The sequence below is a fragment of the Cibotium barometz genome, chromosome 15 (genome assembly GCF_041138505.1).
Source record: "Cibotium barometz isolate CiBa-2024 chromosome 15, ASM4113850v1, whole genome shotgun sequence".
In the NCBI taxonomy this organism is placed as follows: domain Eukaryota; kingdom Viridiplantae; phylum Streptophyta; class Polypodiopsida; order Cyatheales; family Cibotiaceae; genus Cibotium; species Cibotium barometz.
In genome coordinates, this window is record NC_141060.1 from 1,724,398 (window position 1) to 1,742,568 (window position 18,171).

General features: G+C 44.0%; 1 protein-coding gene across 2 annotated transcripts; it reads right to left on the reverse strand.

Annotated features, from left to right (window-relative positions):
• Positions 1–683: 683 nt before the first annotated feature.
• Positions 684–5,199, reverse strand: LOC147630837 (uncharacterized). Of its 2 annotated transcripts, none has more exons than XR_015267486.1 (6): positions 3,881–5,199; positions 3,576–3,644; positions 3,429–3,497; positions 1,962–3,049; positions 1,799–1,866; positions 684–1,700 (listed from the first exon to the last, which is right to left on the reverse strand). XR_015267486.1 is itself a non-coding variant. In XM_086809215.1 (6 exons), exons 1-6 carry the CDS (start codon positions 4,847–4,849, stop codon positions 1,577–1,579), a joined length of 1,386 nt encoding a protein of 461 aa, XP_086665341.1. In that variant the 5' UTR covers positions 4,850–5,199; the 3' UTR covers positions 684–1,576. The 2 variants fall into 2 exon arrangements, 1 of the variants encoding a protein (XP_086665341.1); XM_086809215.1 differs by having other exon boundaries at positions 1,962–2,048.
• Between the last annotated feature and the right edge of the window lie 12,972 nt (positions 5,200–18,171).

The window sequence follows — 18,171 nt, forward strand, 5'->3', positions numbered from 1 at the left end:
TAGATTAGAAGCCTATTCAGGATGTCTTGATACCACATGTGGGACTCTAAAAAACACTTTCAAATCAACAAGCAACATACTTTGATCCTTGTCTTATGAACTTGTGTTTATTAACTCTCCTTTTGATGAGAAGAAGTTTATGATAGCAATTACACATCCACACACGACGCACAAGAAAAGCAATGGGCAAATTCAATTCCCATCTATAGGTTTGTTGCTCCAAACCACTCCCATGCTTGGGAGGTTAGAATGGGTGCAACACCTTGGCATGAGGCTTTTAGATCTGAAGACCACATCGTGGTCAGACTATAGCTTGAGGGATTTAGATCTCAAGACCACCTCATGATCAAACCAACACCATGAGCTTCCCATACCACACATAGAAGTAACCTACAAAGCTTAGCACCCTAAGACCCACATCTATGGTTAGTCTAGATTTGGAGCAACTAAAGTTAGCTCAAAACAAGCAGTTATGAGCACACCCCTTGCTTTTCTGAGACTTAGGCACCATATTTATTCGTGCTTTTAACGAATAATTACCTAGCTCTCTGAGTAGTCAATTGTTAATCAGTGTTGCACTTCCATGACCCAGTTAAGCTGGATATGAATATGCCAATACTCGTAATATGATTCATGTTGTAATTATAGATTCTTTCAAATAGCTTGTCAGGAGAAGTGTCTTCTATACTAAAAATAATGTTTTGAGATGAATTAACATTTATGGTGTCTCTGAGCGCTATGATGGGTCGTGAAACATATGTTTGGCTTAGAAGTTAGTGCACACGGTGAAGGAAAAATAACACCAGCCTTTGGCTTTTATTCCTTGATTGTTTTTTGAAGTACCTTTTTTCAAACGTGGAGAAAACATAACATCAGCTCCATCCACAACGGCCCTAATTCAGGTTTATCACCAGTTTCAGCCACCGTCATCCTTGACCCCTCTCGTCTCCAAGCTTACCAGTAGGCTATGCAGCAGCTCATTCTTGAGAGGGACAGTGTGACACACCGGCAGTCTGAACACGCGGATCAACAGGCCAGTCGGACCAAGCCGTCAGGCTGAACAGATGCCTCAGACCAGCCCATGACCAACATAAGGCTGCCGAACAGCACCCGAGATGCATAATTGAAGGCGTCATTAGCCTATAAATAGGCTGCCCCAGTCAATAGTGTAATCATCAGTCCTAGATTATCCCTGGTACTCAAATCGCAGACGCTAGCTTTAATTTGCAGCAGTCTGGGAGCGAAAAACCAGGAATTGCGAACAACGGACATCATGTTTTTATTCTGCACTTCCTTGCAGCTAGGTCTCTCTGCCATGGCGATTGTGTATATGCTTGTAACTGTTCTATGATCAAGTCTGCCTTCTGATAGACCATTAGGCACAGAACTTGTTGCCTTAAGGAAGAAGCTCTGACTATCAGGAAAAATCTGATGCAGACCAGAAAGGTTTAGTCCTGAGCAAATTCAGCAAGCTTGGCAGAATGCCCATGCTTAAGGAGCTGCACAATTCTCTCACTTCCATGAGTTGAAAATGGTGAGGAGTTTCTAGAAACTTCAGATTGTCCCTCAAAGTTTATCATGCACCTATCAGTTGCAATGGAGAAGCACTGGGCTGTTTCCATATCGTGCAACCTGATCGCTCTCGTGGCCAGTATCTGAATATCGATCGTCCCATGATGTTCTTCACTGGCAATGGTCCCCTGTCACAAAAGCAAAGCATAAGATTTGAAAAGAATTTGAGGAACCAAGAACCCAGGTTACTCTTTATGCTGAAGACTTGAAGAGGAGAATCTCTTACCATTTATGAGAATCATTGCTGTGATTGCGGTTGTCACCTAAAACAAAGACGCAACCTTCTGGAACATTCTGCCACATGTATACACACATTCAATTGATACATTAGAATATAACAGTTTGTTGTGACAAAATGATGCTTGGAAGAAACAATCTAAAACACTAACCATTGCACTCATCTCGTATGCAAGAGGCTCTGCAATGAAATCTTCGACACGAACAATCCCATTCACAACAAGTTCACCATTTCGCACCTGGAAATATGGAGCAGTCAAGGTACATCCTTATATATATACCTAGATGAATCCAAGAACATGCCCAAATTCACGTGTGCATGTTATATACTCATGGTAGTCAACCCACAAGACTATATAACTATCAACTCCATTATGCATAGTATGGACTAGATAATATGACATCCCCACTAACGTCATCAGTGCCCAATAGTGGGTGTAGAACTATGTATCAAGATATGCGCTCACACACGCACTCCACACACACACACACACACACACACACATAAGAGCATATTTTCACACAAAGGCCTTCATACTGAGTTTCTGTCAAACCTCCGGAGATGCAGGGCAGACTCAAACATAATGAAGCCTAGCACTAAGGGAAGTAGCAAATAGAAAGAATTAGTACAGCAAATAAGTAGTTGATAGGGCAAATGCACCAATAAAGATAGAAAGAATAAGCACAATATCAACTGGCCACAACTCGGACAAAAAATTCACAATGTGAAATCTGCATGTCCGCTAATACGGCTGAATTATATACCTAGGTGAATCCAGGAACATGCCCAAATTCACCTTTTAGAACATGCACGTTATATACTCATGGCAGTCAACCCACAAGACTATATAACTATCAACTCCGTTATGCATAGTATGGACTAGATACTATGACATCCCCACTAACATCATCAGTGCCCAATAGTGGGTGTAGAACTCTATATCAAGATATGCGCTCACACACACACATAAGAGCATATATTCACACAAAGGCCTTCGTGCTGAGTTTTTGTCAAACCTCTGGAGATGCAAGGCAGACTCAGCCATAATGAAGCCTAGCACTAAGGGAAGTAGCAAATAGAAAGAATTAGTACAGCAAATAAGTAGTTGATTGCACCGCTAAAGATAGAAAGAATAAGCATAATATCAACTACTTAGCCCTGTATCCTTACCCTAAAAACACTTGTATCCTCCCATCTCTACTCTACACTTTTTAGCCATGCATGCTACAATCATACTGCCTGTAGAGCCCACACAACCACCTGTAAGCATTCTGTAAACATTGTTGCTGTGAAACTTTAGCGGATCTGTATTATTAGATTTTACTTGTCCTTAAATTCGTACCAACAAGATACCTGGGGTGGCTTCACAAATCACCACCCCAATCCAGATGCACCTAGATACCGGGCAGCTCTTGGAGGCTGTCTCATTTTGGTTGGGTCTGGCTGCCCTTTTGATACTCAAAAATGGGGCAGGTGGCCTTTACTAAGTGGCCCAGGTCTTCCTTAGTCATCAACCTTAACCCCAAGCTCGTACACTCTGCCCCGTCAATTGCATCCACAAAGTAGCATTGAAAAAGAAGACTTCACAACACAAAATGACTTAGAAAGGTTGACATACCTCAACTGAGTCCCCAGCCTTTGCTACTACTCTTTTGATGAAGATGGCCCCTGCATTGTAGCCTCGCTCCTGCACATAAGATAAAAAATGCCCACGGTATAGGACAAGGGACTTTCTACAAGCAAACAAAATAGTAGCAAAACACACCTGCAGGGCTCGAGGGACCTTGAAAAGAACAATATCATTGATTTCTGGATTCCTGAAATAATAGGACACCTGAAAAGCCACCATATAGCCCCATAAATTGCAAGAAAAGATGGCATTCCATGATGACCCAACTACAGGAGGTTATAAACATGACATGTTCAACACTAATCATATGAAATTGAATGTAACTCACTAATTGGCTTCTAGAAATCACACACATTATCTGCCTTGCCTCTTTTGCATGCTCTTGTAGCATGCTTACATATGTTAATCACAGTAATTTTTGTTGCATATGAGAAGATGACCTTTTCTGCGATGATCCGATCACCAACTTCGAAGGTGGGGAACATTGATTTAGAAGGGATAAATCTGAGTTCTGCTATGAACCATCTGAGCATGGTTGCCAGCATGTACGTTGGCATTATGGTTTTGCTTCCACTGGCAGGCCAACTGACCCCAGTTCGCAATTTGAGGGTTTCCCAGCCAGATGGGAAATAATTCACTGCTGCCTGGGCAGTGGCGTCTTGAGTGTCTTTAGCCTTGTAGGCAGAGGCAGAGGCAGAGGCAGAGGCAGAGGCAGAACCAGAGGTGGAGGGAGAATCTCTGGTGCTCGCAAATGTTGCAAAGCTCACAGAAGACGTTGCAAAGCACTCATGGCAGGGTAGCCATTTGAATGCATGGAAGGGGAGCAACTGAGAGCACTTCGGCATAGCAGAGAAACCCAACCTGAGAGAGCTCGCCTGGACGAAGACATCAAGACACTGCGGCGGAGAAGGAAAAGAAGTAGCAGATGACTTCAACAAGCTCTTCTGCAGAGTTTTTCCCAAACTGAACCCCTCGGGGATGCAAGCGTACGACCTGTGCTGCTGAAGAAACAGCGATCCCAACTCTTTGATCCTGCTGCGAGTGGCTAGGGTTCGAGCATCAGGGTCTTCAAACCCTAGGCGTTTCCTGTATTGCGGGTCTGTAAAACCTAGGGTTTTTCTTGCCTGCGAATTCGCAAGCCCTAGAGTTTTTCTGGCCTGCGGGTCTGCGAACCCTGAATCATGCCAAGCCCTGATGAAGTCGTCTTTACATCGATGACCGGCAGAAAAAGAAGAGGAAGATGACGATGCCGATGATGACGAGAAGCCCTCCTTCTGTGGGGGTGATGATGATGAAGCTTCGTAGGGCTTCCTGATGCCAGTGTCGACCTGCGAAGAAGAGAAGAGGCGCAGCACAGAGGAGACGAGGAGAGAGGGCCGGAATGCAGCGGCAGCTACCTGAGTTGCCATGAAGCAGAATTTTCGAAATGGAGTAAAGAAGTAATGATGCAGAGTGGTGCCTGCTGCTTAATAATTCTGTGGGTGAGACATGGCGGGTAGAATCGAGATGGGTCGCAGGAGGAGGTCTGGAGAGAAATCTCAGAGGCCGCAGCAGCAACCCAAAGCGGGAGGAGGCGATGGCAGCAGAGACGTGAAAGAAGGGGAGGGAAAAGTGTGATACAAGAAGAGAGGAAGGAAGGGACAAAGGAACCTTCCAAGTTGACTTTGAGTATCTATAATAGATAGTATAATCTATTCAATTTTTTAAGCCATGCAAACTCATGTAGCATTTCTGTATATCCCATTGTGCTCCGGCATGTCTCCTAATCCTTGAGTTTTTGATTTATGTGTGGGAAGGTCTAAGTCAAAAGGTTGATGGGGAATCTAAGTTGGTAAGCAAAGGGGGAAAGGTGTAGGTCTAGACTAATGAGGTCATCGATGATGTAAGTTTGATGATGTGATGGGCACATTGGTCAAGGCATCACTTGAAGTGCATTTTTTAGCTGAAAATCAACATACTTTCTTGGGCTCACGTTCACCTAAGAGACTAGAGATTAGCCATGCAATTCCGTTTATCATTTTAAGATTATATATAGCTTGTTTATTTGCTTATCATTGTGTTTATTGATCGTGGGTTTACTTCTTAGCCCATAATGTCTAACAACGGTGGGTTCTAAGAGCTCATTTAAACCTTCTAAAAGAAACCCACCTTTGAAAATCAAGTTTCAAAGAAGGCCACCTTGAGTAACTTTTAGGCCTTCAATTTTGAAGTGGAAGGAGGGTTGAAAATTTCAACCTTGCTTTGATCTCGCACTTTATGCCATGCCATAATATGTGAATTTTTTTATCATTGTTTCTAGGTATTTTAGCTATTATAAATTCCCAACTTAATTGATATTGCTTAAAAAATTACACCAAAAAAAAAAACTTGTGTGTTTTATCAACCTTGACGAGCTTATCAAAAATCAGCCCTAAGCAATCACCCCATTTCAAACCAAGCTAAGTTGCCCATAGGACTCATCAACCCTTGTGCATTCATCATATTTCAACACCAAGTTATCATCCCATCCAATTAGGATCCATATATCCATAATCACGTAACCATATGTTATGGCCCATTCTCGTCTCTCCTAGAAGCACATTCACAAAAGGAACAAGCAAAGCATATCGTGGGAGCTTACCAATGTGCCGCAATGGATACAAGCCTCTCCTCTTTCAAAGAGCTCTACATTGACGTACTCCTCCCGATCCGTTTTATATAGTGGCTCGGTTACTAATGTGCCGCAATGGATACAAGCCTCTCTCTTTTTGGAGAGCTCTACATTGTCGTACTCCTCCCGATCCGTTTCATAGCGGCTCAGTTATTATCCCTTGGGTAGCCATACTCTCCTCTCTCACATACCTATGGTAGAGCTAAACAAGCATAAGGATAGAGTGAAGCAAGAACATGACTCAATTCCCTGCTACATAGTGTGTTGCATAGTGAGAGAAAACTCTTATATATAAGGCCGTAAGTTGCACACACTTAAACTAAAATTGGCAGGGCACCCAAGGCTCATAAGTGGCCAATTGCTTATACAATGCTTAATCTCATAATACGTACATGAAGTACATTCACGAGGGATTCATCTTAGCTTGCTATCATATGCTCTTGGAGTGAGAAACCATATAAGTATTGCATAGGATCATTAAGGGCGTCCATCCAAGTTATAAATTTAAACATCATTGCTTTATAGCTTGATCATCATACATCCTTTAGTGTGTATGTGTTTTCTCTTTAGGTTAACATTCCCTCCTTCCCGATGTTAATTACGTCCTCGTGATCGAGTAGAAGACTTTGTTGTGGGGAGAACTGGGAAGTTCATTGTTATTATTGTTGATAATGAGAGAATGCTCAATGTTTGTTGTCCCTCCTAAAGGAATGGGGAAAGCTTATTTAGCAAATGAAGAAATTCATGATTTGCAGGAGTACCTTAATAGGGTGGGAACCTCTGTGAGTGATTTTGTATTTTTTCCTTCTTTTGTGAGCTCTTTTTTGTATTTTTTTTTTCTCACTTCCTTTTTTGGGCAATCATAAGTAGGGTTACAATGTTTTATTGTTGAAGTTAGCAGGACTCCAAGGCTTGTTAGTAATAGAGGAGAAGAGATGGGGAGGAACATAGACACCATCATCAGAACAAGAGTTTGAATCTCAGTTTCTCATTTGATACATTGAAGCAATGTAAGATAATAGCTTCTTTGGTTTGATGTTCTCCCTGTTGTAGGACTATTGTTAAATAAACTTCAGGACGACATGTCCCTGCATTCTTCATCCCATGTGCTTTTTTTAAAGTGCTTTTAGAAGCACCACATATACAACGAAATACATAAATGTGAGTTACTTAGACTCTTGATGTAGCTGTGTTGTTGAAGTCGAAACCATTGGAGAGGCTAATGAAAGAATTTAATCAACTTGTGAGGCTAATGAAGAGTTTTCTTCACTATTCTTGAGTGTGGAATGTTCTTGATGGTGAAGATATTTTGTTAAGCATCTTCATTATCAGTGAGGTTTGGGTTGTCAAGAATGTAAGTGTTAGAGGATAACTTATTGGGCATGTGTACCTTTCATCAAGGGAAATCCAAGTGATGTGGGTTGTACCATAGACCAGGCTTTTGCCCACCATGGCCCCCATCGAAAGATGTACCTCGAAGGATATTGATGGGTGGTGCTATTGAAATTTATAGTTCTTTCACCATACTTGTGTTTACTCACATAGAGAAGCTAGATAGCCATTCGAAATGAAGAATGGCAAGCTAGTGAGCTTGCCTATTGATATGGCTAGTATTAATGATTCAGAATGTTGGTAGATTATTAATGAGGATATGATCTACTCATGTTTATGGGCTTGTTGTTTAAGCGAATTTTCCATGGGTGTGAAAATCAAAACATTTTCATGGCCACCCATGAAAATCAATAGATTTTCACGGGTGATATCATGTGGTGAGATAGTGTTCTTTACACATTGGGCATGGCTTGGGTTTCTTGATGATGATAGTGCTCCCCTTAGTCAGTATGTTAATTTTGGTTAAGCTTATTTGGGCATCTTTGAACACACTATGAAGCCTCCTTTTGATATAGAATGGTTAATCTTATTTGGGAATCTTTGAACACATTATGAAGCCTCCTTTTGACATAGCATGGTGATTTTCTTGGTGATCCTTTTGTGGCATGAAAAACTAGTTGAGTTTTTCATGGCCATGAAAAACCATAGTTTTTCATGATGCTAAGACTTCTCCCACTTTTGTTGTGACTGATCCTGACATTCATAATTCATATAGAGGTTGTAGTTGAGTGTTTCTCCATGATTGATATTGGCATGCATGAAACAATGAAAAAATCTTGGGAAAATGGTTAAGTGAGATGTGGAATTACTCCCATAGCACATCGATTGTAATTTTCACCAATTTTATGTTGTTCTTGATGGCGTGAAAAATCAAAGTTGTGAAGAATGCGGAGGAGAGGATAAGCTTGAGCTCCTTACAAAAGTAAACACACACACACAAACACAATAGTAGACAAGCATACAAGAGACATGGATGCTAGAATTTTCTTCTTTTCTCTAACAGAAAGAGATAAGAGTACATACTATAAGGTGTTAAGGATAACATGCTACCTTTCACACAAGAAGGAAAGAGAAGAGAAGAGAGATACATGCAAGGGTCGAGTCCGGTGAGTTGCACTTAGCCAACCCTAAGAGGGTTAACTCCTCAATGTGAAGCTGCTAAGGGCTCACTCCACCTCTTCTTGTGTCGCCTAAGAAGAGATTCAATGGTGGCTAGGTAGTGAGCAAGAAGGAGGGAGCTATGGAGAGCTCAACCTTCACCTCATGTGACAAGCATGCAAAGGGACTTGGTAAATAGCAAAGAGAGAGTAGAGGAGAAGAGAAATGAGAGCATTACCATCACTACTTACATACACTGACAATCAAGCATGCAAGCAAGAAAAACACAAGCTAACATACATCCGCAATCTCACATGAGAGAGAGAGAGAGAGAGAGAGAGAGAAGAGGCAAGCTCAAATGAGACTAATAGGGTTGTCCCCTTTCACATTTCATAAAATGACTTATATACAAAAGCTCATAGTTACAATGGTCGGCCACCCATTTATAATTGGGGGCCCAAAACTAGTCTTCCTAGTCTTTCTAACTCTATGTACAACTATTCCTTATTATGACCGGCATTACACAAGCCATAAGCTCGGTCATCTCATGTATCCTATAAATAAGCGCATTGTGTGGTTACAAAAGATAGATTACAAAGAGTGTAGCCACACTAAAGGTAATGTTAACCATAGTGGTTAACATACCCCCCTTCCTAATGCAGGTCCATCCTCAGAGCTGGTCGGATCTATCTATAGTAGATCGAGTAGGTTCGAATGAAGTCGTGGTACGAGGTTAGAGTAGGGGGGGCTCGATGGAAGACCTTGTAGCTAGTCTAGAAGGGTTCTCCATCATGTCTTCAAAGGTTTGTAGGCACCAATGGTGGGCATCCACGTGTTCTGCTCGTCGTAGCCAAAAATCTACTCGAGGGTTTGGCCTTTGTTGATGTCGAAGGCCAAACCGTGCGCGCCTCCATGGTAGTGGTTCCAATTTGGAAATAACTCCAACAAGGTGATGATCAAGTGGAAAAAGCGGATCGTTTCGATCATGGCTAGGTCGTCTCAGACTTGATCGTAGTATAGCAGATGAAGTTGTTAAAGCTTCGGATCATCGTATCTTCGGTACATGGCTGCTGCATTGTCAGAGGAGCGAACCAAGGAAAGTTGAACTCCAGCTTTGGGTTCTGCTTCTACTCCTCGCACCCATCATCTTTGTATAGGAAGGTAGTCCGGGTTGATGGGGAGTGCATGGGGTGCGTTTTAATAAGTTTCCCAGATGAAGGGTTTGAAGAGGAAAGAGCACCTCCAGGCCTGCTGCTCGCCCCCATGAGTTCGAACGTGATAGGCGGGTGGCCGATGGTATCCTCCACGTTCTTGTGGTGGGTGTTCTTGCCCCGCCCACTAGCGATGCTTGGCTTCAAGGTAAGGGCATAGGACATGGATGTCCTCACGCTCCACTAGTGGTGGCGGCAAAATCTCGTCCTCTTTGAGGTTTTGTGGGGAGTGTTGTTGTGTCGGCGATGGGGGTGAGGCTTGTGTCAAAGAGGGGTGGGGGTTTTGTGGTGTTGGACGGATTGTCGCGGAATGCAATGTGCATTCCTAGCTACAATGATAAAAAGGGTGGTGAGGGTGGCATGGGAAAATGAATGGGGGGAGAAGAAGGTTGGGAATGGAAGAGTGGGAGGTTGGATGTGCTAGAGGGGGTGGGGATGGTGGGGGTTGGGGGTGCGAGTATGGGTATGGGTATGGGGGGGAGAGGAACGGGGTGGTGAAGGGGGAGGTGGGGGAGAGGAACGGGGTGGTGAAGGGGGAGGTGGGGGGGAGAGGAACGGGGTGGTGAAGGGGGAGGTGGGGGAGAGGAGGATCGTGGTGGTGGGAGATTTCTGTGGCCATTGTCACCACCATCTTGGTCGTCAAGGGCAGGACCTGCTTTGGTGGTGTCCACCGCACACTAGGCCGTGGGCTTTGAAAAAACCGTCTGTAGCTTCAGCTTCTTTAGAGGATAATTCAATGGGGAAGGTGATGCGTGAATCGTTGAACTAGCAAACGCCATTGGCGACTATCACTTGCATTTTCTCATTGCACCTGTGGTATAGAAGGAGAAGGCCCTTCGCGGAATAGGGGGGAAGAGGATCAACACAGAGGGAGCAGTAAGCATTGTTCACCATGTGCCATCCCATATCCTATAGATAATGTAAAGCCTCTGTAGTCCTCTGGGAGGAATATGGGTCTGGGTAGAGATCGTCCGAAACGAATAGGTTTATAACCTTAGCTGGGTCAGAGGGGAAGCCGAATCAGAGAAGGTGACACCAGCTGCTGCTGCTGAGGACGATGGCTTAGAGAGGGTGGGAGGGAAACTGGTAGAAGTCGTGGGGGTGGTTGAAGGAGATAAGGCCCTGAAAATAAAAGTGGGGAATGAGGGTGATGCTGGCGATGGGAAGCTTGGCCAGGAGGTACATGTAATTTTGTCGAGAGAGGGGATCATCCAAGTAGAGAATGTGCTGGAGGAGGTTGAGATGGATGCTCCTGAAGTGGAGGTCAAAGGGCTAGTATGGGCTTTGTGAGGGGAGGGAAAGGATGGGGAGCTCCATGGTTGTATCCATCAAGGCATCCACTTTTCGATCCATAGCTTGGAGGAGGGAGCAGAGGGGGTGGAAGGGGGCTATGCTGCTCGGGCTTCTGCTTCGCCTATTTGCTCCTCCATCTGGTGGATGGTGACTTGTGAAACATCCCTATATTGCTAAAAGTCCAACTCGGTTCGCTCCTGCCGCCGCCGCCGCCGCTGAGAGTAGCTTCATGGGCCTATTGTAATTGTCGCGCGCTTGGAGGTTAGTGATTCTGGTGAGGGCATGCTTGAGGTGCTGTGTCTGTTCATCAAACTTGCCTTGGAGCTACATGTTATGCAAGTTGGCTTGAAAGAGGTCTTCAGACACCTGTCTCTCCTATGCTTTAGCTAGCAGCATCTCCCTCTGTGAAACGACAGCCACCTCTTATTGACGGTAGATGAAATCCGTTATTTAGCTCTCTAGCTATATGTGAAAATCCCAAACCAAAATTTGGCACATCGCCATGGGTTACATGAACACTTTTAGCATAGGCCTGGCTAGAGCAAAAACTTCTTGATCATGCCCAACGGAGGGTATTCACTGTATTCTGCTGAGCTGCATTGGGGAAGGAGGGTCCAGCTTCTGAGAATGGAAGGAAATCTGTAAAATGTCCTAGAGAGGGGGCATCTCAAATAAGTTTTGCTGGAAGAAATCTTGTTTCTGTTTTTCCTCCTCCTTTGCCTTTCTGCGTGCTTCTTGAGCTGCCAGCTTGCCTTGGGTAGGTCCTGGACTGGGCGGTGGAGGTACTTGTTCTATACCCGCAGGCTTTTGGTGGTGCCTTTTTGCTGGTGGGGAGTGGGGAGAGGTCTATGGCAGGGGTAGAGACGTATTCACCGCATCATGACCACTTAGCTGTATGGTATGGGGCAACTCCTCCCACCCAGTCGCATGATAGATCACCTTTGTAAGTAGTGTGGCCGTTGTCAGCTTCCCCTATGGGTTCGAACATACCCCATGCAGCTCTTTGAAGAGCTACTCTACCCAATTCACCATTTGGCCTTGGTGCACAACACGGGCCAATGTGGTCATGTTGCACCTGTCTATCCAGCGAGTAGTAAGCAAAAATTATAGGGCTCGGGCTGGCATGATTAAATCTTCTTGGATGATGTTTGCCCATTCCACCCCATCTTTGTTTGGGTTGTCTCTGTATACGCCCTTGGTCAGCTCGGGGACATTGGTGAGCTGACATAGGACTGGTACATGTTAGGGATCTGCAGGGCAACTCTGAAGAGCTCAATGCTAAACTGGATCCTATGTCTCTAGCTTTCATTATCCAAAACCTCACCTATATGCATGTTGGCATCATAGGTCTCTGTAAAATACAAGATGTTGTAGAGATCTCACCCCCATAGCTCCAAAGTAGGCAATCTCCCCAAGCCCAACTGTTCCATCTTCTATACAACTTCAGGGTCGGCTGCTATTTCCCTGTAGCATGGCCTGGTGAAATATAGGAGCTTGCGCTCCACCTTGTGGTTATTCTTCATTAGGGAGTGCACAGTGTGGCTATTCACCTGCTTCATCATGGCCTCCCCCTGGCCTCCCCCAGATGGGATAATTGTGTGGGGTGGCGTTCATACTCCTCAAATCTTCCCCATGTTGTTCGCTTTCTCCTGATGGAGGTATGGTGGAGAACCTCCCTGGAGAACCTCCCTGGAGGTATGGTGGAGAACCTCCCTGGAGGAGTCGAAAGTGTCAGTCATGGTGTAAAAGAGGTGGGAGGATGTGAAGGCTCAAGAGAAAATTTTGCAAGAGTTTGGCTGAAAGTGAGGAAATGAGGGGATGGGGCCCATATTTATAGTTTTCAGAAGGGTATGACCGTGGCATCACAAATGACCGTGGCATCACAAATGAACGACCGTGGCATCACCAATGAACGATCGTGGCAATTGGAACAAACAGTCGTGGGATCTTGAGCGAACGACCGTGTGGCAAAGGGAAAATGAGATCAAACAGGCGCGACAACTCAAGCGAATAGCCATGACATCATGATCGAACGGGTGCGGGCTCCTAATTTGGTGTTGGTACAGGAGTGGGCTTTTGCAATGGAGAAGGGAACGGGCGTCCGTGGCAAATCAGAACTTGGAAAGAGTACGACCGTGGTGAATTTAGAATGCCCGCAGCAAAAACACGTTGGTACGACCGTGGCTTTTTTTTGTGGGCACCCTGAATTAGGTTTTTTACCCAAAGGCTATGCTACCAACACGTTGGTACGACCGCGGTTTTTTTTTGTGGGCACCCTGAATTAGGTTTTTTACCCAAAGGCTATGCTGCCAACACCCCATTGCAAGTTTTGTACTGACTGCGTGCCCAATTCACCAAGGTGAGAAGTCGTTTCCAATTTGGCGATGCCGAGGTAAGGGGAGGTACTTCCTTGAGGAATTCAGAAGCAATTGACAAGGGAGTACCTGAGACTGAAGGAATTGGTAATGGCATGGTAGTACTCTATTGCAGCCTCACAATGATAGGTGGAGGAGTTTCTGGCGTTGAGGGTATATCATTAGTCAGCTCTGTCGGTGCAGAATGGGGGTTATAGTGTCATTGTGAAGCTTCTGCTTCCCTTTGTCTTGGGTAGTCTTTGTGGTAGAAGTCACCTTTGGTTTCCATTGAAAGATAGGGGACTGCTAAGCAACATGAGGTGGAAGTTGGAGTTGGGGGGGAGATTTGGGGATCCAAATATGATGATTTCCCTTGTAGAAGTGTTGGGTTCGTAGGAGAGGTTTGGGCATCCACCGAGGGGTTGGTTTTGAGCACGGTTGAGGGGCTGATTGAGGATTGGGGTTCCATGGAAAACATTTAGGCCTGCATTTGTCCTATACCCCCTGTAGGCTTGTGGTTGGCAAATTTGTTGCCAACGTGGGGGACAAGGAGCTTTTGGTTGGATCGTCAAGGGATCCACAATGTAGATTTGCCCTCATAATAGCCTTGTGTTGTGAGTAGTTTCTTAGGTACCCAATGAGGAGATGGCATACCCCGCGGAGTTCTGTTAGTTTTGTTAGAAATGTTAGTTGGGTTAGTTTGGGTAGGTGGGTCAGCAGCTTGTGAGGTGGCGATGTGAGAGTGGGTTGCTGCCCAGCGTGGTGATGTTATGGGCTACCACACCTCCAAGAGTGAACTCTACACACATTCACCTATTGGACAAGCAGTAGAACACAACCGTCGCGGGGTACTTACCAATGCTTTGAGCTCCTGTCTCTTGAGGCCTCCAAGCTCACTTATATGCTCCAAACTCCAAGCTCCACCTCCACACTATCGTTGTGGAATTTCTCAAACCATCGCATAGGCCAATCACACTCTCTCTCACACAAGCATGAAAGAGGCATAATGCCAGAATTCTCTCACTCCTCACTCTTTCACAAAGTACAAGGGAAGAGCTCTCAATAGCACAAAGGGGATTGTGTCCTTTTCATTATGAGAAAATACCTTATATACAATTGGCCCTTATTCACACCTGGGCACCCAAAACTTACTAACTAGGCCTTGGGTGGCCAATCTCTCATAATGTATAACCTTTATAGTGCCTTTACATGACACTTATTAATGTCCTCAGTTGAAGATCATGTTGTTAATGGAATTAACATTCCCCCCTTCCTGATGTAGGTTATGTCCTCAAAACCTGTTACCGAGGTCGGAAGACCTAGTCACCGAACTCATGTCGATAGAAATTGCGATGGGACTAGAGTTTTCGGAGTGTGTGGCAGAATGCCGAATGGGACTTCCAGAATCCTGTGTCAATCATATCTTCAAATGTTAGGTGCATATATGCTGGAAGACATCTTAGATGGTGGTAATATAGCATGATACCCCTGTCTGATGGCCCATGGTTCATGTCGAACTGTAGGTGCTGAGCCTCAAATCCATCATAAGGTTCTTTAGGTTGGTTGATGAGAACCACCAATAATTTCATGAACCTTACACTGGCTACGATTGCAGGATCTGGGATTTTTGCCAAGCCCTGATCCAATTTAGCAATTGTTGTCTTTGTGCTTGAATATTGACAAATGTTGCTGGATTGAATATAGGAAAGTTGCAGCAGATATGAGAATCCATGTCTTGGGCATCTTTAAACTCTAGCAATGTCCATCTCCTCTTGATAGGCATGTAGAGTGGATCCACTCGTAGTGTTGGCGGCGCACTCATGTAAATGCTGCTATATTCAGGCACTGTTAAGAATTACTTTCTCCATCCAGGTTGCACTCCAAAATCCGGCAGCTATGGTGCTTTTTCATTTGTTTGGATGGTAGTGTATCCTCCTCTGGGGATGTCGCCTCCTCCCTTGAGGCCTCTAACCTTGCTTGTATGCTCCAAACTCCAAGCTCCACCTCCACACTGTCACCATGGAATCGCTCACACCATCGCATAGGCCAATCACACTCTCTCTCACTCTCTCACACAAGCATAAACACACAAGCATGAACACACAAGCATGAAAAAGGCACAATGCAAGAATGCTCTCACTCCTCACTCTTTCACAAAGTATAAGGGAAGAGATCTCAATAGCATAAACGGGATTGTGTCCTTTTCATTATGAGAAAATACCTTATATACAATTGGCCCTTATTCACACTTGGGCACCCAAAACTTACTAACTAGGCCTTGGGTGGCCAATCTCTCATAATGTACAACCTTTATAGTGCCTTTACATGACACTTATCAATGTCCTCATCACTTGAGGATCATGGTGTTAATCCGAATGGAATTAACAGGGAGGGAGTGAGAGGCATTGATGTGGTTGGAATGGTGAGTAGCCTCTTTTTTAGTGGGATGGATTTGTGGGGGTGTGGTGACCGAATAATGGTGGGTGGTGAAGGGGGAATCTCGTGGCATGGGGGACCAGTGGGGGGGCTCTTTGTCCATCTCATGAGGATGGTAACTAAGCCGAAGGCCAGCTGTAAGGTCATCGTCCATGCGTCCCAATCAATGTTGCACTGGTTATGTCCCATCCAACCCCTTGCAAGGAGTATTTCTTCACGCATGGTTCCTGTAGGCATCACATAGAACTTCCCTTCCAAGGGATTATTTCCAATGTGGAATAAAAGCGTGACTATGTCTAAATAATGAACATGCTGTGATGTTACACCGGTAAACGATGGTGGCAGGGGTTTCTTTTAGTGAGGGTTCCGCAACGGAATGCCATGTTTCATTGGACATCAAATTGTAACCACCCCCTGTATCGACGAGCTAATTTTTGGACAAAGCTCGTCGGGTTGGTCATTCCTAACCACAACCGAGCTAGCTTCACCTCCCATTCTTCTTCTTCAAGGTCGACCACTTGGGCCATATTGACAATGATGTGTCTCTGGCAAAGCTTGGCTTACCTTGCTTTAGCCTCTTATTGTGCAGCTTGTTTCATATCCTCATGGTCTTTCTTGCGCTATTTTTTATCGTGGATGGATCTTAAGGTAACCTCAGTGTGAGAGGGCCACAGTAGCGTTTGAGTTTGCTACCATTGAAATAACCAACCATTTCTACACTATTAAGTGTTTTCAAAGACCTCTATGACACTGCGGTTAGCCACCACATATTTTACATTCATTGGCCTAGGCATTAGAGAATTCATATTTCTCTTGTAATGGATTATTTTACATGCACAATCATTTCTTGTATATGAAAGGTATTCCATGGGATAATAAGGTTAGAGTTACTAGCTAGGACAAGGTGTTTGCACTAGTGTAAGTAGTCTTGGATGCACTAGGGCCTTATTTTTAACATTCGCCAGCCAAGTGTGAACATTATGAGCCAAGTATAAAGGTCAAATTGTAACTCTAAATCCTCATTCTTGTAATATGCACTCTTGTATGCTCTCAAGTGAATATAGTGCTCTATTCTTCTCTCAAACCTTGCCTATCTCTTGCCTTCAATGCTTGTGTGGGTGTGTGTGTGAGGGTGGGAGTGAGAGAGGGCAGTGGCTACACTTGAGGCATGGTGGTGGTGGCTTTATAGAGCTACTTTGGCGTGCTTCCATTGACGTAGCTACCATGAGGAGTCCCTGATTCAAGAAAACGAGATACCCTCACTAATGCATTACATGTTTCCCATGGCATATAGGGTTCGGGCTAGAGTTTAGGCTCCTCGAGGCATGAGAGAAGAGTTCCATTGAGTGGCCGAAAGGCTCGACATAAATGGTTCCATTGCTGGCACACAAATCTCTTGTCAAAAGCATCTTGCATAACTTGCTTATTTAAAGTGGGTTTCAGTAATTAATGAGAAAATGAACAATTCAATTAACAAAAATCCCCCAAAATCAAGTGTTTTTGTTGTTCTTTGCATCAATTTCATGTTTCTAATCACTTCTTGTTACTCTTAATCCTTGCAATTTCAAGTTTGTTTGGTCAATTTTATTAATTTTTGTTTAATTTTGTACCCTTTTTCAAGAAAATTGAAAAACAATTGAGCACAAAATCATGGGATTTTGATGAAACAAACCCCTCCATTGTGTTCGTAGCATGCCAATTAGTCTATTTGCATGTGTGTACACATGAATTGATAAAATTTGATATATGTAGCAAGGGATTTGTTGCGTAAAATGTTTTGGTTTTTTATCAAAAAAGAAAAGAAAAGAGAGAGAGCTAAAACTCCCCTTGAGCTTTTAAATTGTCCAAATTGGGAAAAATGAACATTTCCATTGTATCCGGAGCATGTTGATTTGTCTAATTGGCTATGTGTGCGCATGATTTGGCAAGATTTGTGCTTGATTTTGATGCTTGGATTGAAGAGGATTGTGCTTTGAAAATTCTAGTTTTTTTGCATTAAAAAGGAATCAATCGGTGGAATGTCGTTGTTGTTTTTTGGCTTATTTGGAGTTTCGATCAGTGAATTAATCAAAGATAACACTATCATCGTGTTTATAACATTGGAATTCCTCAATTTGGTGGTGTGCACACAAAAATGGGTGATGATTTGGAGCATTGCATTACATAGGTCTTGGTATTTGGCAAGTTTTTGATTTTCTGGCTTATCAAAGTGATTAATGCTTATCACTGTTACGCAATACATTTAATATAATTATGCCAACACCCCACAAGGCCTACTTGTGTTTATATATGTATAT

What these genes read in the sequence shown, in the direction of transcription:
- LOC147630837 (XM_086809215.1), bottom strand. Translation starts at nt 4,849, where the DNA reads ATGGCAACTCAGGTAGCTGCCGCTGCATTCCGGCCCTCTCTCCTCGTC. An exon ending in AGGTCCCTCGAGCCCTGCAG is followed by an intron (nt 3,498 to 3,575) that starts GTGTGTTTTGCT and finishes TCTTATGTGCAG; the next exon opens with GAGCGAGGCTACAATGCAGG. An exon ending in AGGCTGGGGACTCAGTTGAG is followed by an intron (nt 2,049 to 3,428) that starts GTATGTCAACCT and finishes CCATATTTCCAG; the next exon opens with GTGCGAAATGGTGAACTTGT.